General features: G+C 43.7%; 4 protein-coding genes across 13 annotated transcripts; 2 read left to right on the top strand and 2 right to left on the bottom strand.

The window, feature by feature from the left end:
- LOC110432375 lies at nt 1,005-2,220 on the top strand. Its single transcript, XM_021452641.1, has 2 exons — nt 1,005-1,682; nt 1,856-2,220. Exons 1-2 carry the CDS (start codon nt 1,034-1,036, stop codon nt 1,894-1,896), a joined length of 690 nt encoding a protein of 229 aa, XP_021308316.1. The 5' UTR covers nt 1,005-1,033; the 3' UTR covers nt 1,897-2,220.
- On the bottom strand, nt 14,379-19,088 carry LOC110432416. 8 transcript variants are annotated; one of them, XR_002449872.1, is made up of 4 exons: nt 19,050-19,083; nt 18,625-18,700; nt 18,200-18,479; nt 14,379-14,721 (listed from the first exon to the last, which is right to left on the bottom strand). XR_002449872.1 is itself a non-coding variant. In XM_021452803.1 (4 exons), exons 1-4 carry the CDS (start codon nt 18,641-18,643, stop codon nt 14,636-14,638), a joined length of 285 nt encoding a protein of 94 aa, XP_021308478.1. In that variant the 5' UTR covers nt 18,644-19,088; the 3' UTR covers nt 14,379-14,635. The 8 variants fall into 8 exon arrangements, 6 of the variants coding, with proteins under 6 accessions (XP_021308478.1, XP_021308477.1, XP_021308476.1 ...); XM_021452803.1 differs by having other exon boundaries at nt 18,200-18,303; nt 18,404-18,479; nt 18,625-19,088; XM_021452802.1 differs by having other exon boundaries at nt 14,379-14,629; nt 18,200-18,303; nt 18,404-18,479; nt 18,625-19,088.
- On the top strand, nt 21,416-21,991 carry LOC8081131. Its single transcript, XM_002461431.1, has one exon. It carries the CDS (start codon nt 21,416-21,418, stop codon nt 21,989-21,991), a length of 576 nt encoding a protein of 191 aa, XP_002461476.1.
- LOC110432488 lies at nt 23,720-26,556 on the bottom strand. Of its 3 annotated transcripts, none has more exons than XR_002449924.1 (4): nt 25,978-26,556; nt 25,382-25,865; nt 24,064-25,277; nt 23,720-23,953 (listed from the first exon to the last, which is right to left on the bottom strand). XR_002449924.1 is itself a non-coding variant. In XM_021452979.1 (2 exons), the coding sequence occupies exons 1-2, from the start codon at nt 26,307-26,309 to the stop codon at nt 25,778-25,780; spliced, it is 420 nt and encodes a 139-aa protein (XP_021308654.1). In that variant the 5' UTR covers nt 26,310-26,556; the 3' UTR covers nt 25,553-25,777. The 3 variants fall into 3 exon arrangements, 1 of the variants encoding a protein (XP_021308654.1); XR_002449925.1 differs by having other exon boundaries at nt 25,716-25,865; XM_021452979.1 differs by lacking the exons at nt 23,720-23,953; nt 24,064-25,277 and having other exon boundaries at nt 25,553-25,865.

The raw sequence follows: 26,700 nt of genomic DNA, 5'->3' as shown, positions 1-26,700 counted from the left end.
CGACGTTGCACTCACTCATATCAGTCATGCATCACCTTTGTTAATTTAATAATGAGTAGATTAATTAATTAAGCGTGGGAGATTGTGTGGTGCGTGATAGGTAAGTAGACACCTATATACCCCTGCTTGCAATTGCATGCTTGCCCAAAACGGTGTGTCAGAGCACACGTCGTCGCCATCGCCAGCTGCCATCAATTTTTTTACAAAGTAGTTAAGGTCAAATTAACTGATGGGTATATATAACTGAATACCTAATTAAGATCGATCGATAGTATTTGAATTTATAGCACAAATAATAGTACTAGTACCGTATTAACTGATCGCAAACTCTACCACATACGTGACCGTCGCGCGGAGCTTGTGCACAGCATGCAACCCCACAACCTTAGAAGGGGAGAGTGTTAAGATATCAGATATGTATTGTCCTGTAATGCATTCGGTTAGGATCTAGATAAAGTTGTTAGATTAAGTTTGTTAGCCTGATATCTCATCCAACCGAATGCTTTGTAAGTCAAGTTTGTAATCGTTATATATATATCAACACGTACACGTAATGAGCCAAGATAGGCAATCACGGTTCCATCTTCGTTTACATGGTACCAGAGCCGCTCTTCCATAAACACATCTAGCATCAATGGCGGCCTCCTCGTCTTCCTCGTCAAGCAACTCCCACCACTCTCCGTTTGGCCCTGCCATCTCGGAGAAACTCACGCGCGACAACTTCCTTCTATGGAATGCGCAGATCATGCCCGGCATCAAGGCGGCGCAGTATGAAGGTTACCTAGATGGAACCAAACCTGCACCGCCCAAGCTAGTGGAGCTCATCAAGGAAGACAAGACGAAGCACACCGCCATCAATCCTGACTACGAAAGGTGGTTGAAGGAGGATCAACAACTGCTAGCCCACATCAACAACTCTCTTTCAAGGGAGGTGCTGGGGCAGGTGGCGATGATGACCACCTCTGCAGATGTCTGGACTACGGTCAGCAACATTTATGCTGCGCAGTCGCAGGCCAGGGTCACCAACCTTCGAATGCAGCTTGTCAACTGCAAGAAGGGTGGCCAAACTGCTGCCGCCTACTTCGCCAAGATGAAAACGCTTGGCGATGAACTCGCTGCCGCTGGTCGCCCGGTTCCAGATGAGGAACTGGTGACCTTCATTCTTGCTGGACTCGACTTCGACTACAACCCGCTGGTGTCCTCGGTCGTGGGGCGCACAAATCCAATTTCGCTGAGTGAACTTTATGCTCAGATCCTTGCCTATGACATGCGCCTTCAGATGCTGCAGGATAACGCAGGCCACAGCTCCTCCGTGAACGCTGCCTTGCGTGGCCGTGGAGGACGTCGTGGGCGTGGCAACTTTGGTCGAGGCTATGGCGGGCGCGGCAACAACAACAACAATGTCTCTCCACCTCCCAAGGCCGGTGGACAGGGAGGTGCCAAGCCCATCTGCCAGGTGTGCAAGAAGAAGGGGAATGAAGCCGACGTCTGCTGGCACCGCTTTGAGGAGGATTACCAGCCCAACGTCAAGACTGCTGGAGCTGCATCCATGAACTATGGCGTTGACACGAACTGGTATGCCGACAGTGGAGCCACTGATCACATCACGGCAGAATTGGAGAAGCTGAGCATCAGAGACAAGTACAAGGGCTCATATCAGATCCATACTGCAAGTGGGTCAGGTATGCAGATTAGTAATATTGGCCATGCAATTTTACATACCCCAAATAAGAACCTTCATCTACAAAATGTTCTTCATGTTCCAAGTGCAAATAAAAGCCTTGTATCTGTCCATCGACTCACTTCTGATAATAACACCTATATTGAGTTTCACCCTCACTATTTTCTTATAAAGGATCGGGCCACGAAGAGAGTCCTCCATCGCGGCAAGTGTGAGGGTGGCCTCTATCCCTTCAAGTCACAAGAGGCAGGAGCACAACGCCACAAACAAGCCTGTCGTGTTGCTAGACCATCTACATGGAGATGGCATAGCCGTTTGGGTTATGCATCTTTTCCTGTTGTCGAGAGAGTTATTAGAAACAATTCCCTTCCCTGTTCTTTTGATCATGATAGTGAGTCGGTCTGTGACTCTTGCCAAAGAGCAAAGAGTCGTCAATTTCCCTATTCTAGCTCGATGAATAAAAGTTGTGCTCCTCTTGAGTTGATACACTCAGATGTGTGGGGACCTGCTCCCGTGTCTATTGGCAATCATGCCTTCTATGTTTCTTTCATTGATGACTATAGTAGATATACATGGATCTACCTTCTTAAACACAAATCTGAAGTTTTTCAAGTGTTTAAGAATTTCCAAAAACTTGTTGAAAGAAAATTTGATAAAAGGATTATTCATGTTCAAACCGATTGGGGAGGAGAGTATGAGAAACTTCACACCTTCTTCAACCAATTAGGTATTTCTCATAGAGTGTCTTATCCTCACACTCATCAGCAAAATGGTAGAGCAGAGAGAAAACATCGCCACATAGTAGAAGTTGGTCTATCTCTCTTAGCACAAGCTTCCATGTCTCTGAAATTTTGGGACCAAGCTTTTCTTACCGCCACATATCTTATCAATATTCTTCCAACAAAAGTTCTAGAAAATAAAACTCCTGTGGAACTCCTGCTAAAGGAAAAACCCCATTACAATTCTCTTCGGGTGTTTGGGTGTGCATGTTGGCCAAATCTGAGACCCTACAACACTAGAAAGCTTGCATACCGATCTACACAGTGTGTCTTCTTGGGCTATAGCTCTCTTCATAAGGGATTCAAATGTCTGGAACCAACGTCGGGACGAATCTATGTCTCTCGAGACGTGGTGTTTGATGAAAATGTGTTTCCCTTTTCAACCTTACATCCAAATGCTGGTGCATGATTGAGAAACGAGATCTCTCTTCTTTCTGATAATTCTTCTCAGGATGTATTTTGTCATGTGCCCAATATTACTAACTCTACAATGCCAAGAAACTCTGTTGCGATTTAGGAACAGGGTGATATGCAGGAAGTGCCAGAGATATCAGATGGAGAGGCTATTGATTTGGTGGCTACACCTGATCCGGGTGCTGATCCAGCTGCAGATTCGGCGGCGGAGACTCCTGTTGTGATTGCTCCTGTGTCTGATGAGTTGGCCGCGAATGGGGACACGCTGCGTGGGGAGATAGGATCGTCCTCGTGTTCTTCGTCCCCGGTGATGGTCGATCCCGGTGATGGTCGATCCTGCGATGCCTTCAGGATCCAGTGTGGTCACGGCCGATGATTTGAATGCTACTGCTGGGACACAAGCGGGAGTAATGCCTGATTCTGAGGCTGAGCGTCCACGCACCCGTCTCCAAAGTGGCATTGTGAAGCCAAAGGTGTATATAGATGGGACGGTGAGGTATGCGAATCTGTGCACTACTGGTGAACCAGATTCAGTTGATGAAGCCCTGAAACATCCAAAGTGGAGGGATGCCATGCAAGATGAATTTGAAGCACTGCAGAGAAATGGTACATGGTGTCTAGTACCGCCATCTCAGGGCAGGAATCTCATTGACTATAAATGGGTGTTCAAGATTAAACGACGAGCTGATGGTGAGATAGATCGGTACAAAGCTCGACTTGTTGCAAAGGGGTTTAAGCAAAGGTATGGCATCGACTACGAGGATACATTCAGTCCCGTAGTGGAAATTGCCACAGTAAGGTTGGTTCTATCCATAGCAGTAACCAGAGGTTGGTGCTTAAGACAGCTAGATGTTCAGAATGCGTTTCTTCATGGTGTTCTGGAAGAGGAGGTTTATATGAGACAACCACCTGGGTTTGAAGATCCAAAACATCCTTCATTTGTTTGTAAGATGAAGAAGGCTATCTATGGGCTGAAGCAAGCTCCACGAGCATGGTACTCTCGGTTGAGTTCCAAACTAGTAAGCCTTGGTTTTGTTTCCTCTAAGTCTGATACCTCACTGTTTATATATAGAAATAAAGGCATAGAGATCTACATGCTTATCTATGTTGACGATATAATTGTTACAAGCTCCTCACAAGATGCAATAAAGATACTTCTAAAGGCCTTGAAGGAAGACTTTGCATTAAAAGATCTTGGAGATTTACACTATTTCCTAGGAATTGAAGTTGAAAGGAAATCAAGTGGTGATTTGTTACTGACTCAAAAGAAGTATACTCGAGACATCTTGTTGAGAGCTGGTATGACCAATTGTAAACCGGTTCCCACTCCAATGTCGTCTATTGAGAAGATGTCACAGCATGATGGAAGTCCTCTTGGACCTAGAGACAGTACGAATTATCGAAGTACTGTCGGTGCATTACAGTATGCTACGCTTACAAGACCAGACTTGGCATTTGCTGTGAACCGAGTCTGTCAATATCTGCATGCTCCCACTACAGTTCACTGGTCTGCTGTCAAAAGAATTCTCAGATACCTGAAGTTCACCGAGGATACAGGACTGCTGATTCGGAAGAAGTCACCACTAATTATTAGTGGCTTCTCTGATGCTGATTGGGCTGGATCCAGGGATGACAGAAGGTCTACCGGTGGCTTTGTTGTCTTTCTAGGGTCAAATGTGATCTCATGGAGTGCTAGAAAGCAGCCTACTGTGTCAAGGTCAAGTACTGAGGCAGAGTATAAATCAATGGCTAACACAACAGCCGAAATGATGTGGTTGGAACAACTAATTGGTGAATTGGGAGTTAGTTTAAAGGTTAAACCACGGCTCTGGTGTGATAACTTAGGAGCAACATATATTTGTGTGCAAATCCTGTGTTCCATGCTAGAGCTAAACACATAGAGATTGATTTTCACTTTGTGCGTGAGAGAGTTACAAGAAAGCAATTGGAGGTCAGGTTTGTATCCACAGAAGATCAAGTGGCAGATGGATTTACTAAGGCTCTTTCATAGCGCAAGTTTGAAGAATTCAAGAGCAATCTAAATCTTGTAGAGAAGACAAGTATAGATTGAGTGGGGGTGTTAAGATATCAGATATGTATTGTCCTGTAATGCATTCGGTTAGGATCTAGATAAAGTTGTTAGATTAAGTTTGTTAGCCTGATATCTCATCCAACCGAATGCCTTGTAAGTCAAGTTTGTAATCGTTATATATATATCAACACGTACACGTGATGAGCCAAGATAGGCAATCACGGTTCCATCTTCGTTTACAGAGAGGACTTGGCGACCAGACTAGGTGGTCGTAGGTTGAGGGCCAGCAAGCAAGGTGGCGGGAGCGCCGCCAAAGAGACATCTGGTTGAGAAGACCTCGTGGCGGGGGCTAGCTGCTCGAGCTCTAGATCCTTCGCTACAGGTTAGGGGAGGGCGGCGTGGAGCGACGAGGGTGCGGCCGCGGCGAGAGAGCCGCTGGCCAAGGGTGGCGGTGGAGGCTGGGTAAAGGAGCAGACCGATGCAATTCAGTGGTTGCCCATTTCCCTATAGCGCGACGGTTCGTGTATGCATGCCTCCTCAACCAGTAACCATACCATATGATAGTTGGTCCCATGTGAGAACAGTAATCCATGGTCAGATATGAGTGACAACTGCAACATGGCAATCGGATGACCACAATTTTGTTTTATACATGCACGTTTGGTGAAAAAATTAATGAAACATTGTGTGTATATGTATGTGTGTGCCTTTTCTACCGATTGTGCATTTCCATTAGGGGTTCAAGAGGCGTGTACGGCAACATTAATAACATGCAGGTTAAGCCGGACAGAGTACACCTGCTGATAGATGGTGTTGGGGTCTGATTGAGGAAAAGTAGTTGTGAAAGACTTGGTCGTCGTAGAACAAAAGGTAGTAGCTAGGCCTGTGGTTAGGTCTGGACTAACCAGCTGCGTGCGTCGTTAAATCACCACGCCTCGCTCTCAGAGACAGTAGTATATATAGTGGAGTATCAAGCAAGTGTGTGTCGGGCTCTCACAGAATCTTGGTTAATAATCCAAGGTGACGCGCCATGACAGCCACCATCAGAGGTGATGGGACACGTGGAGACTTTGTCCGGCGCTCCTGCTCCCAGTGAGGTGGCGCTATCAGGTGAGCTTGCAGCCTCCTGGCATCCAGCTAGCTGCCAAGTGCCAAGCGGCGTCGGAGAGCCAACAGGGACAACCAAAATGAACCTGGTCGCAGCTTCCTAGAAGCCAGCAGCAGCGTACGTACTGTGAATATTGCCTTTTTTTGGTCGCCTCACACGTACGTCAAAATAGAATTCACACGTGGAATTATTAATATTGGCACCTGCAATTGAAGTTGGCCGTGTTGTGTTCTGCCGGTGTGCATCCATCGATCGGTCCCATCACGAGCACTGTTACTATGTTAGCTTATTAGTCCGTAATCAGCATCGTAGTTAATTAAAAAGGTCCTCCTCCTCCGGTTGCTTACTGCAATTTGCCCACGCCTCAGGGGCTACCATTGTCTGGGTCGTCACTGTCGGAGGACTCACTGTTGCTTTCTGTAGCCTGCAATGCAAGATTGGTCGGCGGCTGTGAGTGATTGTAACCTACCACAGAATCGTGCTAACATGTTTTGTTTGCAAATATCTTTAAAGAAATCATGTAACCGTGTAGGCCATACATACCTTAAGTCAACGCTTCGACCTCCTATAGGTTGAAGTGGATTGAGGTGGAATTTAGTTTAAGTTCCACTTCAATCTATTCAATACATGCGGATTAATGTGAATCCGATTACATCCAGACAAGATCTAAGTTGCATTGCGCATAAAAAAAAATCCAATCATCTTCCATGATTGTTTTGGATCATTATTAAATTTCATTTGGGTCTTTAGTTTGTGTTGATTTAAGTTCATAGTGAATTCTAATCCATATACAGAATTACAGAAAATATAAACTGAATCCTAGCTAAAATCCACAAAAAGCACGACCTTGTCTTTTCCTCTATAGGTTGATAAGCCAGCCAACTTGGGCCAAGCCCACGAAGCCTCATGCCTCTATATCTCCTCTCTATCACTAATAGATGGGACCGGCACCGCCACAGTGCTGTCATCACTACCATGACCATGCCAACTCTCTATCTATCTCAACCACACAAATGACAGGGAGAAGCTTTGTGAGTTCCCTAGCCTCGCCTCATCGCTACGAATGGCACATAACGTGTGAGGGCAATTTGTTAGCCCTAAACAAGAATCCATCATGTTAGCATATACTATTTTTCTTCTTTACATTTTACATATTGTTCTAAAAAATTAAAAGCCTAATGTTTCCTAGCCAGAGCAATACAAGCAACCAAAAAAAGAGAGAGGCGCCTTACATGGTCCGATCGAGCTTGGCCAGCTGAAACTTGCATTCAAGATGTGAGCCAGACTATTTTGGGAAGAGAACCAACAAACACACTATGTATATTTCTTCGCAATCCAGGTCAGGAGATAAGAAGCGCCTATCTCGATCTAGTCCCTATGGAATTACTCATGCGACCGCAATGTCCCTCTCACCATACCGGTTTTAATTTTTGCTTGAGTGGGTGGACGACTTGCCAATCGTTTAAACAGACCGACGGTTATTATCATTATGCACTAATATATCCTGTCAGTTCAATGCTCTTTCTCTGGCAGTGTACGTAGTCCGAGCGGACTTCTCTAGTTCTCATCATACGTGCTTGTAAATGTGTGGTCTGTGGTGCAACCTAACGTTGGAAAAAGGGTAGACCATGGCAGCAGAGATCGATCGATGTATCTTGGATATCTTTAAAGGATGGCGTCTTACGCATAAGAGCAGCACACACGCATGGAGAACTAGCTAGAGTTTTGCACGGTACGACACCGGCCGGCCTGGTCACTCCCTTAAGCTAATTAGGCAGCTAGATACATGCATGATATATATTGCCTTTGCCTTCTCCAAAAACGTCACCACATATATATGCACACATGTTGGAGTTGTTAGTCTACTTCAAGTCAAAGTAGTGTATGTATATATATATATATGATTTGCATCCAGGCAAGCAATTAGGTTCGCCTTGCTTTTTGACTAGAAACTCAATTAGTGGATCTGGTTCAGTTAAGTATGCCTGAAGCATTGACTTGCATAAAGGGAAGGTCTTGTCAATGAGCTAGTCCATGCACTAGCTTATTTGAACTTGTCCAAGGACGACATTCTGTTTTTCCGATGACAAGGACCTCGTCAATTTGTCTCTAACACAAGTCCACGCACAAACAGTGGAAAAGAAGCACCGATTGGGGTCTTGAAGATAAGAATGGAAGTTATTATAGCCATTGCAAATGCTTGCTGTGTTAACTTCATCTTTAGCATTTTCTTTTACATAGATGGCAATGCACAATTTGAAATGGTAAAAGTAAATTAAATAGTGATAAAGGTATCACTAACGCAGAGAAGCTTTTCAGAGACGGTCAAAATTGATTTTATTAGATGTGTTTTTTAAAAGCACTACTATGCAATCGATTGAAGAAATGATTAAATGGGACATTTCAGAGGTGATTTTCAGAGATGATTTTGCTAAGTTATTCACCCCTAAAATGATTTTATTTTCAAAAAAAACATTTATTGTATTTTTTTAAAAAAATCCTATTTGAGGTGCTTTGGCAAAATCGCAGGAAGATTCATTTTTTCAATATTTTTTCACATGAGTGTATTCGCGTGGATTTGAACTCACCTCTTGCCTTGTGTGCACGTTGTCTACAACCACAAATGAGTGCTATCCTTTTGTATTAACATCTACGAATTTTTTCATATTGATTCTTTTGGCTCTTAAATAGTCTCAAACAGAAAATATTTCAATTACAAAGTGTTAGATCTCATCGAACACTACAGCTTAAATATAGGACTTGTTTCCATACAAGGCCATTTGATTTTTTTAATTTAAATTTCAAATATGAGAATATTATATATCTAGGCCCCTAAATGTTCTCAAACAAAAAAAAATTAACTATAGACTTTTATATCCTATATATCAAACTCTAGAATTTTGATTCAAACTTTATCTTCGTCTATACTTCATTTGAAAAAGTTATAAATTAATCGATTTCTAATGATGGTTGACTAAGTCAACAGTCCCTAGAAATCACCTAGTTTTGGGGACAGTTTATATACAAAGCAACCGGTCTTGAAAATCATATTTTCATAGGCAGTCCTTAAAAAAACACCCTCCCTAGAAAAGAGATTTCCAGGTACAGTTTATAAGCTACAGTGCTCTTCAACCTAATTAGAGACGGGTTGCTGAGTAAACCACTCTATAAAAAAAATAGAAGGCCTAAAAATTTATTTGATGTAGTGGTGTAGTACCCTAAAAAATAGTTTAAAATTTCACAATGACTCATTTTATTTCTTAAGTTTAATCAAATTTATATAAAATAGTGTTAATATATGTTTTTAAAATATGTTTTCAATAAAAATATATTTTCTAGCTAATCTAGTGATGCTTATTTGGTATTATAAATATTAGTATCTTTTTATTATATAAATTTACTTAAACTTGAATTGGAATTATATTCTTTTTAGACAGGGAGAGTATATATGCTAGAATGAGAGAGTAATAAAAGTGTACTGACGTCGGTGGAGTGGAAAGGTTTGGCACAGGTGATGAGGCACTGCGACCTCCGCAAATCTCTGGAGATTGAGAATCATCTGGGCAATAATAAGCAGTATCCAGTGTTTCTTACGCACACCACTCCTGGGCCTTGTTTAGTTCCCAAACAATTTTTAAATTTTTCAAATTTTCTGTCACAACGAATCTTACGGCATACGCATGAATCATTAAATATAAATATAAATAATAATTAACTGTACAGTTTATCTATAATTTACAAAATGAATTTTTTAAATTTATTTAATCTATAATATTTGTTAAATATAAACGAAAGTACTACAATACCCATTTTATAAAATTTTTTGCAAAGCCGTAATAGTCGGGTAGCACAGTGCGTGCGTAGAATGAATCTAATCTCTGACTGATCGCCATGTCTGTAGCTGCTATAGCCTACTCTATCCATCTACAAATAAATACATTTCTTTGATGAGTACGATTAATTTTTGACCATTTATTTTATTTAAATTTTTGAACAAATAATAAAATAAATAAATCATTATAAAAATATTTCTAACAATAAAAAAGTTATAAAAAAATAAATAATATTTATTAATTATTTTTTGAATAAGACGAACAGTCAAACATGAATTATAAAAATTAAAGAAATATATTTATTTGTGGAATAAAGTAGTAGTACTTTTCAGTTGCGTGTGATGTTTTTTGGCGCACGTGACGTGACGTGCGGCCGGAAATGCACACACGACGAAGGAGATGCACGTTTGTTTGGAACGTAGGAGCACACACGGTAGACACGGATAGTTACAGGTGCAGGGAGTTGTCGTCCGTGGTCGGCCAAATTGTACTTGGGCCTTGTTTAGTTGCTCACAAATTTTGTAAAATTTTTCAAAATTTCCATCACATCGAATTTTGCGGCACATGTATAAAGTATTAATATAGATTAAAAAAATTAATTATATAGTTTGACTATAATTTACGAGAAAAATCTTTTAAGTCTAACTAGTTTATTTATTTTGCAAAAAAAGTTTCAACATGCCTTGTTTAGATCCAAAAGTTTTTAGATTTTAACACTGTATCACTTTCGTTTTTATTTGACAAACATTATCCAATTGTGGAGTAACTAGGCTTAAAAGATTCGTTGCATAATTTACTGGCAAACTGTGCGATTAGTTTTTGTTTTCATCTATATTTAATACTCCATGCATGTACTGTAAGATTCGATGTGACAGATAATCTTGAAAAGTTTTTGGTTTTTGAGTGAACTAGCCTTGTTTAGTTTTTTTTTTTTGCAAAATAGGAATAGTAGCATTTTCATTTGTATTTGACAAATATTATCCGATCATGAATTAACTGGCTTAAAAGATTTGTCTCACAAATTATAGGTAAACTGTGTAATTAGTTTTTTTTTATACAAGATTCGATGTGATGAGAATCTGATAAATTTTACAAAATATTCTCCGAAGTAAACAATGGGCTTGCAAGATGCGATCGATATATACCTGTGAGCTGCAGAGCGACGACACATGGCAGCCGGGCTAGCAAGGTGAATGATCGAAGCACCGTAGCGGCCGGTGTCCCCTAGTGCAGATAGTAGTGTCATCATGTCTGCCACTGCCATGGACTGATCGATCAAATTAAAGCAGCGTGATGGACTGACGACAGATGGTGCGCGCTGCTGACCGCACTACATGTGTAGCCGGAGCTGCGGCACCTTCAATGAAGAAATTGAATGCATAAACTTATGTGCGTCCAGAGATCAATCACACACAAAAGTCACAAATTAAATACCATCATCGTAGTGTTTACAACAAACGTAGTTATTACATCACAAAGTCTGGCATAACAGCGGAAATATAAATATGATAATCTAATATAACTATCTCATGGCCCTCACACAGGGAAGGTCGACTGGTGAATCACAAGCCTAATAGTCCTCAGAGTAGTCCTCATAGCCACCACCATCTGTTACCCATCCGGGATTTTTATCCAAAGAAAAGAAATATACAAGCGTGAGTACATCTCGTACTCCACAAGTATAGTATGAGGATTTATGAGGCTCAAACAGGCTAAACTAGGTTCACTGCATCAGCTTTTAGTAGGTCAGTGTTTTATCATTAATTATTATAGTTTATGCTTAAGCTCCCAAATATCCCATATGATCAGTTATAAGAACCATAGTAAGTCATTAAGTCACATTAAAGCATAATTATACATCATCAAGTACCATATAGCCATCAGTAACCAGTTATTCTGTGAGTTTTCCGGGCCGCTCGTGACCGTGAGCACGGCTGTTATAACAGTTTTACACTCTGCAGAGGTTGTGCACTTTCACCGTGAGTCGTGTTGCCCATATGCCCGGGGTCCGTCGACCCCCAAACACTACCAAGGTGAGCGGGCAGGGTACACTATGAAGCCTTCCATAGACCTATTCTAACCAGTTAGGGCCGCGAGGTTTCCTCGGCAGGCAGATGTAGAAAACCCCCCTTTCCTATGGCACATTTCCATCGCGGCTATACTCATAGAAACAGGGGCAGCCCTACACCCAAAGTGGCAAGCGCCTCTTGCGCCCTTTCGGGTAACCTCTAACGAGTTAGAAAAGGTCCTATTACTGAGCTAAAGTCAGAGCCATATGACTCTCCCGGTTGCACTGTAAGTCCCAGCTTTTGCCAACAGATAAGTCCTTACGGAGGGTCTAGGACAACCTGACCAACAGTCATTTGTACCATAGCCCTATGTTCCATTTATCATAATCATGTTTAATCAATTAACCATGGTTCCATCACTGATTTCAGATCATATATAATTGGAGTTAGAGCACTAGCACTTCTACCCATATGCAATAAAAACCCTTAGGAACAAGGTAATTGTCATCAACAGCTAGGATGTCCTTATAGTTTGCAATATTATACACATGCAGGGTGAAATGCTTAAAAATAAGTAGGACAACAAGGTAGGCCCATGCTATACTTGCCTTGGTTCACGTACTCCTGCTGGTCTTGCTGGTCCTGCTGATCCCCAAAGAGCTCCGGACTCCCGAAATACTCCTCACCGTCTGGGCTCGATCAATACATCACAATCATCACGCATACCAAGACAAACATGCAAGAGAACAATTCCTAAAGTTAGAACAGTACACCAGCAGTAAATAAATTAAATAAAAGTTTTCCAAAATCATCTACGTGCTGCTACGATCACGCCAACGCGAAATTCACGAAAATCGGAGCTAAAACGACCAAGTTACGACTTTTCGACGATTTCCTATAGGCAAATAATTAATTAAACCTAACCCTGAAAATAAAAGTGGCAAACTACAGAAACAGCAGTACTATCATGTAGAGAATTTAATTACGAATCTAACGCAATTTGAACGGGTCAAATCGGAGCTATAACGAATATTTTATGGCCAAAACACTGCAGTGGCAATTCTGTAATTTTCTGAAAACGTAATTTGACCTAACCGACGGAATTTACGCTTTCTAAAAGACAAAACGTATTCAACTGAAGGCGCTAAGGACCGCGGCTCGAATCCTGAAATCCAGAGGGGCTCTTTAAGCAAAATTTCCCCCCGAAGGGGTACGGTGCATCCAAGGCCGTTGATCTCTTGATGAACGCCCGAGATTAGAAGGGGAAAGGAAGGGGGAGGGGATGGGCGGCGCTCCTGGCCGGCGCTGCAGCAGGAGGCGGCGGCGGGTTACTACGGCGAGCGCGGCTGGGGGCTAGCGGGCCTCCAAACGCTCGGCAAGAGGACGGGGAGGGAGCGGGGAAGAGTGAGAAGCTCACCAACGCGACGAGAATCGACGAAACGGCTCGGGACGGCGGCTTCTCGCGGAGGTTGCGGCGGCGGTTTACTGCGAGCTCCCGGATGAGGGCAGAGGCGAGGAGGGGAAATGGGAAGGGGAGGGTGCTCTGGCGCGCGCTCTGCCCACTTCTACCCGAGCGCGGGGGGGGGGGGGAAGAGGAGTCGTGGGGGAGCGGGGGCGCGGTTTTCGGCCTGGGAGGTTTCCAACCGAGAGAGAGCGAGGGAGTCGGGGGTGCGGTTGGAGGTAGGGGGAGGTCCTGACGGGTGGGCCCCACCCGTCAGCCACCAGCAAGAGAGGGGGAGGCGGCTGGGCCAAGCCCAAGAAGGAGAAGGGGGCGCGCGGGGTTTTTGGGCCAAAATGGCCGAGAGAAGGGGAGAGGAGGAGAGAAAAGCTTTTCATTTTTATTTTCCAAACAAAATTTTCAAACTCTTTTCCAAATGAGTTTTTGAACCCAATATCTTTTCTTCAAATCCACTCATCACATAAATAGATGCACCAGCATGTATGCAACAAAGTATTGGCCTAACTTATGTTTTAATTTTATTTTCTCCAAATTTATTTATTTTCCTATATTGAAAATGCTCACAAAATTATTTAGCAAAGCCAAATTCATCTATTTTGAAAGGAGTCAAATTTTGGGTGTTACAATTCTACCCCCCTTAAGAATAATCTCGTCCTCGAGATTGGGTGATGCTTACTCAAACAGATGTGGATACGACTTTCTCAAGTCCTCTTCTCTTTCCTAGGTGGCTTCATCTTCGGTATAACGATTCCATTGCACCTTACACATCTTTATAGTTCTGCTTCTTGTAACTCTGTCTGCAGTTTCCAAGATCTTTATCGGGTACTCTTCATAAGTGAGATCTTCTTTAACGGTCAACTCTTCTATAGGAATCTGCTCTTCGGGTACCCGCAAACACTTCTTCAACTGAGAAACATGGAATACATCATGTACACCTGACAAACTCTCAGGAAGTTCTAACTGATAGGCTATTTCTCCCCGTCTTGCAAGAATCCTGAAAGGTCCGACGTATCTTGGTGCTAGCTTACCCTTCACATTGAATCTCTTCACACTCCTCATATATAATACTTCCTTTTTCTTTTAGAAGAATATATGCATGTATTCCGGTGTAGTCCTACTGAGTACAGCACAGTCGGCACATTGCAGTGGTATTCGGCTCACTGAGCTGCTGACCAAATTGGACGACAGGCAAATTAAAGTGGGCTGCTTATTGCTTCGAACAGCCAGCGGGCGGATGTAGCCCAGCCCGTCCGAGCGAGCAGTCGTCCTCGAGGCCGTGAAGAATGAAAGCAGGCTCGCATAACAGGTTCCACGCTGAGCTCATTTGGCAAAGCAAGGGCGAAAAATAAATACAAGGTACATGCCTGGATAGTATTGCATAACAAAATTCTTACGGTAGATAAAACCTGTAAAAAAAGAGGGTGGCCACATCATAAGCATTGTGTCTTCTGCAAAGGGCTACACCTTTCCTTGCTATGCCCCTTCGCTAAGGCCTTGTTTAGTTTCCAAAAAATTTTATAATTTTTTTTAGATTTTCTGTCACATCGAATCTTTAGACGCATGCATGGAGTATTAAATATAGACGAAAATAAAAACTAATTGTACAGTTTGGTCGGAATTGATGAGACGAATCTTTTGAGTCTAGTTAGTCCATAATTGGACAATATTTATCAAATACAAACGAAAATGCTACAATATCGATTTCCCAAAATTTTTTAAAACTAAACAAGGCCTAAGGCCGTATGGACCAAGGTGTTATCCTGGGAAAACATCGATGTCCAGCTGCCCCAACAAGATCCCCAAGGCCTAGACAGTTGGTGGGAGTATGTGGCGTACATGATACCAAAGCTAGAACGCAGAACGTTTCCGTGTTTATTTACACAGTGTGGAACCTATGGAAGGAAAGGAATAGGAGGATTTTTGAAAATGAACACAAAACGACACAATAGGTCGCTTATCTAGCAAAGGAGGATATTATTCAGAGGCATATGGCCATATGTATTGCAGGGTAAAACAAGTGCGTGATATGTGGTGTTTGTGTTTTGGCCCTATGACCGGTGCTATGGGCACTGAACGTACCGCCGTTGTACATAAAACTCTGTTTTCTTCTTAATTGAGTGGCAGAGCTTCTGCCTTTATTTTCAACAACAAAAAAAAAAAAAGCAAGCTGGCCTTGGGGCGATCCGCTGCCGGCCGGCCAGCCGGCCCAGTTCCCAAATTCGATTGGGATGTTCCGCTTCTGAAACAAGTTTTTTGGGTGGAGGATGTTCAGTTAATTAGATTAGATCATATGGTCATGGAGGATATAGTCGGATGGCACTATGATAAAAAACACTTATTTTCAGTAAAGTCAGCATATAAGGTCCATCGTGATGTGGAAGGGAGAAGAACAAAGGCTGCACTAGGGGGCTCGGCTGGTAGCAGTCGGAGAGTTAACTGATTTCTGGACTAAACTTTGGAACTTGGGAGTGTCCACCCTAAATTAAACACTACCTTTGGAGACTGAGCCACAACACGGTAGCAGTAAGAAAAGTGATTCAAAGGCTTGGAATGAAGATTGAAGCAAAATGCTGTATGTGCAGTAGATTAGATGAGGATGGTGGCATTTTTTTTTACTGAACTGCAAGGAGGTGAAACATGTAGGGAGGGAACTGAACGGTGAGGAGCAGTGGCGGAGCTCGTCAATTTCTACGTCTAGGGCCACTACGAAACCATGTATACTACGAGTCCACCACATCGGATCAAAATAGCAAACAATTAAATACATAAGTTTAGCTGATATTCAATTATATGCTTAAATCCACAACATAATTTCTTTTATCTCAGATGATGGTTTGGCTTAGGAACAGGAGTGATAAAATTTTAATGTATTATCCTTTTTATTGTGCAACTCTAAAAAATCGATATTTCATTGATGAAATTTTTAGAGAGAGGATAAGCCAAGAATTGGTTCTGAGAACCGGAATTTACCACACGGCCGATAAAAGTGACCGTACGAGTAGTCCATGCTCATGCACTTGCGGCTGACGGCCTAGTGCCCTGCCCACAGTCCCACACACAGACGTGCTCTGTGGCCGACGCACGGCGCGTCTCCGACGGTCAGATGGACATCTTCTAGCGACTAGTGACTAGCGACGGCCAGAATGGGCTGAGACCCCAAGTTGCCGGCCAATATAGTTGTTGCCTAGTGGGTTGACGAGCGGCAGGCAGAGCTATAATGGGGATTTGCAGCACGGCAGGCAAAGCGCTGTAGTGGGGATTTGCGGCGTGGCATGAGACGCGGAGTGGGAGTCACGGCGATGCCCGTGAAGTTAGGACTCGGATTGCTCTCTCCTCTCTCTCTCTATTTGGGTCTGATGATTTAATTTTAATACTTAGAATTACTTCAAACTAAGCAAGAAATTTACATATGGTATAAGAGACATTTTGGGCCAAACCTAGGGCCATGGCCCCAGTTGCCCCAGGCTTATATCCGCCCCTGGTGAGGAGCAAATTAACTGAAGCAGGTTCACCGAAGGAAATGCTGGAGAGAATTTTCGCCCTGGGTTGGCTATGGTGTGGAGAGAGGAATTCTATGACGGAGGAGGGTAAACGAAGATCGCCTTCAGACGTAGCATACATCACGGCTTTCAGGCTGATCCTTTTCTGAAAACGAGACTGGAGAAGCCGTTGTCGGAAAATGTTCAGAGAAAGACATGGAATAAGCCACCGGCGGGAGTCCTCCTCAAGTTCGACTCTGATGGATTCTTTTTCAGTAAGGAGAAGAGGAGGTGGGGTTCATCATCAGAGATGAGAACGGCGGGGTAGTTAAGGCCGCCCAGCAGGAAAGGAAGGCTGCGTCGTCCTGGATGCTTTTCATGCAGAGCTCGTCGGCGTCCAAGCAGGGTAGAAGCCGACGCATCTCTGGTGAATGAGGCAGTGAAAGGCGAGGAGTAGAGGCTGTCGGCAATGGGTGGAATTGTTACTGAAATTAAGCATTTGCTCTCCTCTGAATTCTTGTTTAGCTTGACTAATGTGTGTCCACGTGTTTGTAACAAAGTAGCGCATGTGCTTGCTTCCATAGGGTGTAAAAGTCCCAGTGAATGATCTGTTCTCACTTGGGATGAGGTCCCCCAGGAAGTTGGGGTGCTGGTGTCCAGCAATTTAGCTGAGACTCATCATGAGTTAAAAAGAGCCTTACAATTTCAACCAAAAAAAAACCCCCAACATCGACCTCCTCCTCTAGCTCCGATCAGCCACCGCAGGTCCTGCTGCTAGTGTAGTGATGCCAAAGTCCGAAACAAAGTGAATGCGGGTGATACACTGATACTATGATTTCAGCCAACTTGGTGCTCGCGACAAGTGTCCTTGTGTGGCCTATTGAAGGACCGAAAACGGCGACCAGAGGGGGGTGAATGGGAGCCGTAAATTTTTCTCAAAATATTTTCGGCCACTGTCCCAAATCACTGCCAAACACAAGCGAGAGAACCAAAACAAAATTACTCAAGCCAACTAGTGACAAGAGCACTTAGAAAGAATTTGCAACTTTAGAAAGCTAACGCAATAGACGAAACTTAAATCGGAACCCAAACAACTAAACTACGCAAGAAACAAAAAATCATGGCCAAGAAAAGATGACACAAAAAAAAACAGAAAATCAAACTTGAAGAACTGAGAGAAAGCAGGACTGCAGGCAGATACTGTCGCACGCCACGCACTGCAATCAACAACTGAGAAAAAAAAAACTTGGCCAGAGAAATTTCTTTGCAATTTCACGGAAGCTTAAACAAGCTCCTAACCAATCAGAAACTAGAAGCTCAACACAGAACCGAACTGCTGCACTTGCTAGCTAACCAACACCTGATGGAGCATGAACTAGTACCACAACAGAAAACCAGAAACTACCTGCTTGCTGAACGAGTAGAGCTGAGGGCGCTCCTGGCCTGATGGACTCCTGACGGACTGCTGGTGTCCACGAGCTGTTTGGAGGAAATTGAGCAGGGTCTGCTCTGCATCAATACACAGCCACCAAAGCAGACCAGTAAATCAAGCTCACGAACAAGGAATCCACGAGCACCTGGAGCAGAGTGCTGGACAAAAATCGTTTACCCTGGCCAACGACAAGTGCTGCTCAAGCGAGCACGCACGGCGCCTGAGCGCTCGGCGCTGGTAGCACTGCAGCAAGCTCCATGTGCAGAATCGCCCACGCAACCGAAGAACGAAGAGAAACAAAATAAACACTAGAACAGAAGGGAACAAGAAAGAACTGGACAACTATGCTCAGAATCAATCACTTGAAATCACCAACGAACAACAATATAGGCACTTACGAACTGGCTCAACCTCCATCGGACTTGGGAACCTGCGCCACTGACCAGAACCAGAAAGAGCAGAGAGCCCCTTGCACTACGAACAGGAAAAAGAGCAGGGTGAGGCCGGCTCCAAAAATTAACCAGAATGTACCCAAACCTCCATGAATCGTTCCCAAAATTTGCACAGACCAAATTCACCATAGCAAGAAACTATTCCCCAAAAATTATCGCTTGGGATCAATCCAAACTCCGGGAAATCGAGATCTTAGCCACGAACGAAAATGGGAGAAAACTGTGAAACTCAGACAACGAAATCAACAGATCAAAAAGGGAATCCCGAAGGACAACTTCTCAACTCGAAAACCAGTACAAAACTCTCCTAAAAATTTCAGTTCATAGCCTACTCTACTAAAGGAAACCAGTGAGGGGGAGAGAGCACCTACGGGAAAACAGGAGGAAGAAAGGTGGACAGAGGTGGAGAGAGGGTTAGGGAGATGGGGAACTCTTCCGGTTTTCTTCAAATATCTCTAGATATTTTTGAGCGAACTAGCTAGCCCCAGGGGCATTCTAGTCCAACTCGACAATCGACATGACCTAAATCCGACGGCCACCGCGCCTCCTCACCGGTTGCCTCGCTCCAAAGCGATGTCACCGATGCCGCCACGTGCCATCCGTCCGCACTGGGACCTCCGCCCGGGTTTTGAGGCCCAAACCCGCGAAACCCGCCGCGAGTAGCATACTCCATACGCTTTCCCGCCACTCGACACGTGTCACCACCGTCTTCGACCGGCCGGCCCGCCAAGTCCTCCTGAGCCTCGCTCGACTCGCGTCCGCCGTCTTGACTTGGTTAACACGGTCATTCCCATGTACACTTGCACTTGTCGATGTCCCAGATGTCAGCCACTGCGGCTGGTCATCCGGCCTCCTGGTCCGTCGGTCCAAGCCTCACGTCCGCCTTTCACCGCTCCAGGTCCATCGACACAGCACGTCTCTACTTGACCTTCACCTCGCCGTAGACCACCGCCTCCGAGCTCCACAGCTGAACACCACAAGCCAAGAGACATGTCGCACACACAGCTTTCGCCATGGTAATGTTAGTCACCAACTCAACCTATTCGTAGATCACGTTGACAATCACTCATCACAGAACGAACCACAAGGATACTTCTCAACTTTGTGTTCGCACCTGTACGTGGAGCTAGCTAGCTAGCGGGCGGAGCGAGATGGTAGCTAGGGATCGGGACGCCGCCCATGGTGGCTGGTATCTATCTATCTGTCGGAGTGGAACGGGAACGGCGGCGAACAACAAGGAACAGCGGCGTGCGTACTGGCGACAGCGGCAACACATGCGGTGTCGATCGGCCTCCGGCGAGTCTTGAGTTGGACTCCTCATTGCGAGGAGGGCCGCCGCCGTCCCGTCCCCTTCCTGCCGTCGTCGTCGTGCACTCTTTCCTACCAGCAGCATCCTTTAGCTTCGCACCGCCATGGCCCGGCGCACGACGCCGACCGCCGACCGTACGTCGGAGACCTGTCGAGATATATATGCATGCCACCGAGTATTAGTATTAGCAGCCGCTTTGCGTTAACATGCATGGTTAATACACCTCTCTCCACTTCCGCTAGCTTCCTCGCCGCCCTTGATCTGCTAGCATTAATTCATCCGTCGTGCACTTTCAGAGGTGCCTAAAATGAATTTGTAGACGCGGCTAGCTAGCTTGCTTGACGTCTCCACAAATCAATGATTTTTAGAGCGACTGTTGTCCAACTATTTTTAAAAATCAATTTTTGGGAACGAGCTAAAAACTAACCGTTTTGCTGGGGATCGATTTTTAGAGGTAGACTGAAATTAATTCAACCGCTTCTAGAAATCATTTTTAGGATATGTATAAGGTTAAAAAAAAGAAGAAGAGAAAATAACCTTAGAAAAATACACGTGTGTAACCACGCGGAGACCAAACCCAAGACACCTTCCTTACCACTGCACCTTGGAGTCACGAATTATTTACTTTAGCGAATATGTAATCAATATTTTGGAGACTCTAAATAAATTTAAATGTAAGAAGTTGGAACTGAAAAATTGTAGATATCTTCAACTACAACTATGGTTTTATGTCATTGCTCCATCCAAGATCAAATGAAAAATATTTCAAAAATAAAATTTAAAATATGGAAAATTAAAACAAAATTTTCAGGCAACGGATGAGTTTAAATGAAAAAGTGTAAACTAAAAGTTTTAGATCTCTTCAAGCAATACAACTTTGGTTTAAATTATTTCTCCATTCGAGATCATTTGAAAAATACAGTAGATAAATATGCATACATCTTTTGCCAACATCTTTAATCTGTCTGAAAATTTCTAGGAACTTATTTATCGTGGGACGGAGGGAGTACACCTTATAACTTTGTCACTAATGACTTATAGTTTAGAGATTTATATACTATTTGTATTATCTATTTAAATATGTATTGAAATCAGACCGATCTAGGACGCATGAACGCTAATAGTTGATGCTAGCCGAAGATTGTTGTTTTTATGGTTGTCTTTTCGAGTGTCTATGTGGCCTTCCCTTCTATAAATAGTAAAGTGGCTTAGCATCTGTCCACCCGCACTGTCCTTACCGGCCCTCTCTTGGCCCATTTAAATTTGGGATGAAATTGGGGTGTAATTCATGCTAGCAAGATTTATCTGCTATTCCATCCAAATATATATTGGAAACCCCACCATCTCCATTATTTGCAGTGACACTACTGGTAGTCCATAATTAAAGCAGCAGCCGTACAACGAATCGCTGACGCGGGGCCTGCGTGCATGGAGTCCTCTCATGGTGTTCCACCTGACTCGAGCGGCGGCGGCCTCGTCGTCGACGGCGGCGCGAGGCTGTTCCCGTGCCTCTTCTGCAGCAAGACGTTCCTCAAGTCGCAGGCGCTCGGGGGCCACCAGAACGCGCACAAGAAAGAGCGCGTCCTCGATGGGCGCTGGAACCCCTACGGCACCTACGCCGCCGCGCTCGAGCTCGAGCTCGAGGTGGCGCGCGTGGCCGCCGGCGGCGGCGCGGTTCCGCCCAAGTCCACGCTGGTGGCTGGTGGCGCTCAGCGCTGCGCTGGGACAGACGTCGTCGCACATGGCGCCAGAGCTGGGGAGGCGTCGTCGTACTACAGTTCCGCTGCCGGCACCACCGCCGCGGCGACGACGCTGCCGCCGCGCTTGGAGCTTGAGATGTGGACCGGCCCTGCGCCGGCGACCGCGGACCACGAGTGCGGCGACGGTCTGATCGATGTCGACGTGATCAACTGGACCAGGGTTATGCTGCTGGCACGCGCGGAGGCACCCAAGAAGGCGACGACGACCGAAGAGGAGGAGCCCGACCTCGAGCTGAGGCTGTAAGCCGGCGGCTCAAGGATGGCGACGCTCATTTAACCGCCCATCGGTTTCATCTCATAAATAAGGCCCTTATTTGAATGCGGGATTTAATTTCTGTCTCCGTTTTTGTTTTTCTTTCATGTGAAAATGAACCGAATGATCCTACTACTGCTTTATTTGTCGAGTGCTTAGGGCACTCGGTAAAAGCCCATGTTACACTCATAAAGATTTTACCGAACGCCACGCTTGATAAAGAGCACTCAGAAAAAAACCACTAACAAATTAAAAGCTTCTTAGCCGAGTGTTTTTTACGCTGAATATTTTTTAATTGGCTTTCGGTAAAGAGGTTCTTTGCCAAGAACCTAATAAAAAATAAAAAATACTCGACAAACCACTTGTCACACTTGTCACTCGGTAAAGAACCGGATTCCGGTAGTGTATATGTTAGATGATATGAAATTTCCGTGTTTCAATAAGCAGGAAATTATTGTGGAAAATGGTGGCTTCCCAGATCGAGTTATCATTGATCAGTCCTGCTCCTGCACTCCTGTACGAGCTAGTAGTTGCTTTGCTTGTCTGCTGGCATGATCGAGGTTTCATTGCATGCACCAGTGGCGGACCCAGGATTCCCTCAAGACTAGGGCCGAATTCTCGTAGCGAAAAGTTAAAAACTACTATCTTCATTCTATTAAAAGTGTTGTTTTTAACTTTCAGAATTTTTATTTAGCCGTTCCTCTTATTCAATTTTTTTATACAAATAGTAAAATAAATAAAGATTGTTAAAATATTTTTATTGACAAAACAATTATTATATAAAAATTTTAAATAAGACGAACGATCAAATAAGAAGTCTCAAAATAAAAAACGATACTTTCAATGGGTTAGGGGGAGTATACCGTAATCATAATATATGTGTGGTCTTACGGCCTGCGCATAGATGAATCCTAGTATTTCACGCTCATTTCTTTGTCTAAGGATGACAATACACCATCAGATGAGGCAAACATCTTGTGGCCATGGCATAGGAATGGATTCATCAGCTGATAGGCGTTGGTGGTCGCTACTCATAGGACAACGACACAATAAGGCAACGTGACTAGCAGGCAACGGGCACCTGCTACAAGCGGCGACGTGAGTGAGCGAGCATCAGAGTGAGAGGGTTGAGATTAAGACTAGAACGAAACAATAAGAGAGACGTCATTTCCTTATCTATGTGGGCTAGTTGCTAGTTTAAAAGTTGTTAGAATAAACTCTGATAAAATAATAACTATTTTTTTAAAAACAAATGATAACTATTATTAAAGTGTACCTAGATTACATAGATCATGACTAGGGCCAAGGCCGTGGCCTTAGGCCTGGATCCGCCAATGGCATGCACTAGAAAAACCATAGGCGCGGCGTTGCGGCGCCATGGGCTCACCAGCCAGCGAACAATCTGGAGGTAATTATTAGAACCCAACTCATCATTATATAGAAGTATGTATCTTCACTGAAATTGCATAAGATGCCTTATCTCTTGAAAATTTTAAACATCAAATTTATAGGTTGGTGATGGTACGGTAGTTTGAGCTATCTATGGATGGAAGAGATGGGCTCTGTTTTTTTTTCCAGAGCGTTTCTCTTTTATTCCTTTACTTCTCTCTTTTATTCCCTTACTTTTCTCGATGCATGCTATGTCGAGGAGACACTCAATATAATGTTCTGCTTATACTTATATATCTAAGTTGTTGTAAAATTACAATGCAGAATAAATCTCTGTCATTATTATATGTAACTGAGCTATCATTTATCTTTTCATTATCTGCTCTTTTGAACAGTGAAAGAATCCATTGAAAAATTTTATTAAAGTAGGTCCAGGCTACTTTATTGTAGATGCGGCTAATACTTGAGTGATTTTCTAGGCTTGTAAACATGAATGAAATAGCATAACGAATATGCATTTGAACCTCCTGCATCATCTCCTTTGAGATAACTTTCTCGAGTCAGCTGTAAAGGGAAAAAATAAACATGATTTCTCACATCCTATGATGCTATAACTGAAGATAACCTTGTCTTCAGTTACCTGACAACATAATACCATAAGGAGTGCATCATACCTTTTTGGCAATGGTCCTTGGGCTTTGAGAACATACGAGACAGGAGTTTGCGACTCTAGCAATTTACAGCTTCCTGATCTTAACTGTGCTTTGAGGATGACTTATCGCTTGAGCTTATCTGCCGAATGTGTCAGCCATTCAGCAGTGTTTTTCTCTCACAACAAATCAACCAACAATACTTTCAGTCATAGCTTATCAGCCAAACGAATAAGGCAATGCCGAAGTAAATCCATTTATTATCTGATACTAAGCTGTTTTGTGTAGTGCCACACTATATAGTTGCAAAATTTGAATAAGCAGGATACATAAGACGCTTCTTGCTTCCAAATTTGAATAGGTAGGTACCTAATAATATGTATATAATTTATTAGTATTATGGTGTTACTGAATGAAAAAGCACCGAGAACATGAAAATATGTAGTGCAGACTGCAGATCCCTTTTGTCAAAACAGTTGGATCTCAGACTCCAATAGAACTGCACTTATGGCAAAGAAAAAAAAAGTTTGGATGCCTCTAATGGATATACCGTAAGTGAATTTATGTAATATAATGCGCCTGTGAGTTTATAAGTTCTTCCCGTGCAAATAAGAATTAGTACAAATAGGTAAAGCTGGGGAATTGAATTTGTTTCTTCGCTGTTTCTTCAGCTATAAAGACAATGGTAAAATATAGCAATGTAAACAGAAAGACCAGTGTGTCAGCCTGTATTAGATGTGGATGCCCCTTCTTTATTATGTGTTGTAATCTAACAAATGCAATGAGGTTTTGATCTTTCTGTTAAAGAATTGTGATGGCTCTCAAATACAAGGCAGCCTGAAATTAAATTATTTTTTGTCAGGAGCATGTCTTTCTAAATTGATTACATGTTCATTTTTCACAAGTGACAAATTTAATTTAGCTATACATGTGGTGTGACAAGTTTGAAGTAGGTTGTCAATTGTGACTTGTGACCCCTTATGAAGAACACCTCCCTCTATTGACAAAGCTGGTACTGCCAGAGGGATATCTAAACAAATTCTGTATGTGATATTTACAGTTGAACAGATGAAGGCTCACCAGATTACATTAGAAAACTAATAAAAAGTATCAAGTGGTCAAAGCAATTTTTTAACAGGTGATAAAGATGTCCTTTTTTTTTCTTTGCATATGTCTCAAACTTCTTGCCACTTGTGGAAAATGTCCTGAGTACTAATGTCTATCCTTTCAAGATGTCCCTACAAGAAATACATGCATTTTTTTTTCAGAATCAGTTTACGCCAGAATAGCGAGGGATACACAATATATCATACTTGAACCAATACATAATATATCATTATACCTCAGGTGAATATGGCCTACAAGAGTTGGGGCAGGTTCAGATGTTCCATCTAAACTTATTTGCTGTTGATGCTTGAAAATGCAAACAAAATATTTGTGGTCTTTAGCTCTATCAATCCACTAAAAAAACAAAAACTCTCACCATAAGATAAGTGCCATCAGCCTACGTTTCTTTTTGGTCCAATATTACCTGCTAAATGCACAATATTGACCCTTGATGAAAGCTAGCAATGTTCAATTAATGCCATGTAGCTAATGGAGGCAGATGGGAGTGCAAGAGCGGGACATTAGGAAATTTTTGAAACAATACAAGGATACAGATGGAATCGACTAACCAAAGGAGCAAACCAGAAGCTTAATGCTGAAGACAATGGACTTTTGCTGCAAATCTTATTTCCTATCGAGCAGCAGCACGACAAGAATTGATCGCTGCCAGGTCAAATCTGCATCTCTGCTCCGGTGAAGTCTGCATCGGGTCACTGTCACTGTATGTAGAATACATACCCGTCAATCGTTTTGAGCTTGGCCACATTACGAGCTTACAGCATGTGCATGTATGAAATGAAACAGACAAGCTAGCAAGTACGCGTTGTTTACCTCATGGGCATTCCATCGAACACCTCCTGTACGCCATCCATGCCGACGTCAGGGGTGGGTGCTGCGGTGCTTGCGATGGGCCGAAGGTCGTTGTAGGTAGGTGGCCAGAATGTCGTGGCCGCCATCCTCTTCGGCTTGGGTGTCGCTGGTGTCGGGAGATTGGAGGCTGCGCTGAAGAGGTCCGCACGCTCCTGTTCACGCCTGTGGCTGCGAGGAGGGAAGCGGCGATGGCCACGGCTGTCGGGAGGGTGGCTTCGGTTGACGAAAAACTTGAGCCCATGGCGGTAGCGGCAGGTGCCTAGGGCGTCGTTCAGCATCTGCGTCGAGCGCATAGTGCTGATGGCGTTTGACGCGAGCGATATATAGGAGCTACAGGAATCCTGGTAGAAGGCACAGGAGCCCAGGTTCTACACTACAGCTCCTATAGGACGCCGCCCGTGCAGATGGTCCGAGGCGCGGGCAGTGGTGTCGGCGGAGGGGCAGACGAAGGGTTGGCAGAGGGAGCTCACGCCGGAGGCGCCGGCGGTCGAGCTGGAGAAGTCGACGGCGGCGGAGGGGACGCAAATCTGCTGTACTCAGCGTTCGATCAACATCGGATGGAGGAGGAAAAACGAGCCACGTGGTCCAATAAGGAGCCCGAGCTAGCTTGGCTTTTTTTTTATTAAGACGGTTGATGTTTTGATCTTAAATTTAACCACTCATATTATTTAAAAAAATTATATA

The sequence above is a fragment of the Sorghum bicolor genome, chromosome 2 (assembly GCF_000003195.3).
Source record: "Sorghum bicolor cultivar BTx623 chromosome 2, Sorghum_bicolor_NCBIv3, whole genome shotgun sequence".
Taxonomy (NCBI): domain Eukaryota; kingdom Viridiplantae; phylum Streptophyta; class Magnoliopsida; order Poales; family Poaceae; genus Sorghum; species Sorghum bicolor.
The sequence above is the reverse complement of the archived record's forward strand: the minus strand, read 5'-3'. Positions and strand labels throughout refer to the sequence as shown.

Bases quoted from the DNA above. Each gene is read 5' to 3' on its own strand.
- LOC110432375 (XM_021452641.1), top strand. From the start codon at position 1,034: ATGCAGCTTGTCAACTGCAAGAAGGGTGGCCAAACTGCTGCCGCCTAC. The intron at 1,683-1,855 runs GTATGCAGATTA...TTTCTTATAAAG, and splicing joins CCATACTGCAAGTGGGTCAG to GATCGGGCCACGAAGAGAGT.
- LOC110432416 (XM_021452798.1), bottom strand. From the start codon at position 18,807: ATGGTGAATTTGGTCTGTGCAAATTTTGGGAACGATTCATGGAGGTTT. The intron at 18,470-18,624 runs GTAAGTGCCTAT...AGCTTGCTGCAG, and splicing joins GATGGAGGTTGAGCCAGTTC to TGCTACCAGCGCCGAGCGCT. The intron at 18,299-18,403 runs GTAAACGATTTT...GATGCAGAGCAG, and splicing joins AGCACTTGTCGTTGGCCAGG to ACCCTGCTCAATTTCCTCCA.
- LOC8081131 (XM_002461431.1), top strand. From the start codon at position 21,416: ATGGAGTCCTCTCATGGTGTTCCACCTGACTCGAGCGGCGGCGGCCTC.
- LOC110432488 (XM_021452979.1), bottom strand. From the start codon at position 26,309: ATGCGCTCGACGCAGATGCTGAACGACGCCCTAGGCACCTGCCGCTAC. The intron at 25,866-25,977 runs GTAAACAACGCG...TTCTACATACAG, and splicing joins TTCGATGGAATGCCCATGAG to TGACAGTGACCCGATGCAGA.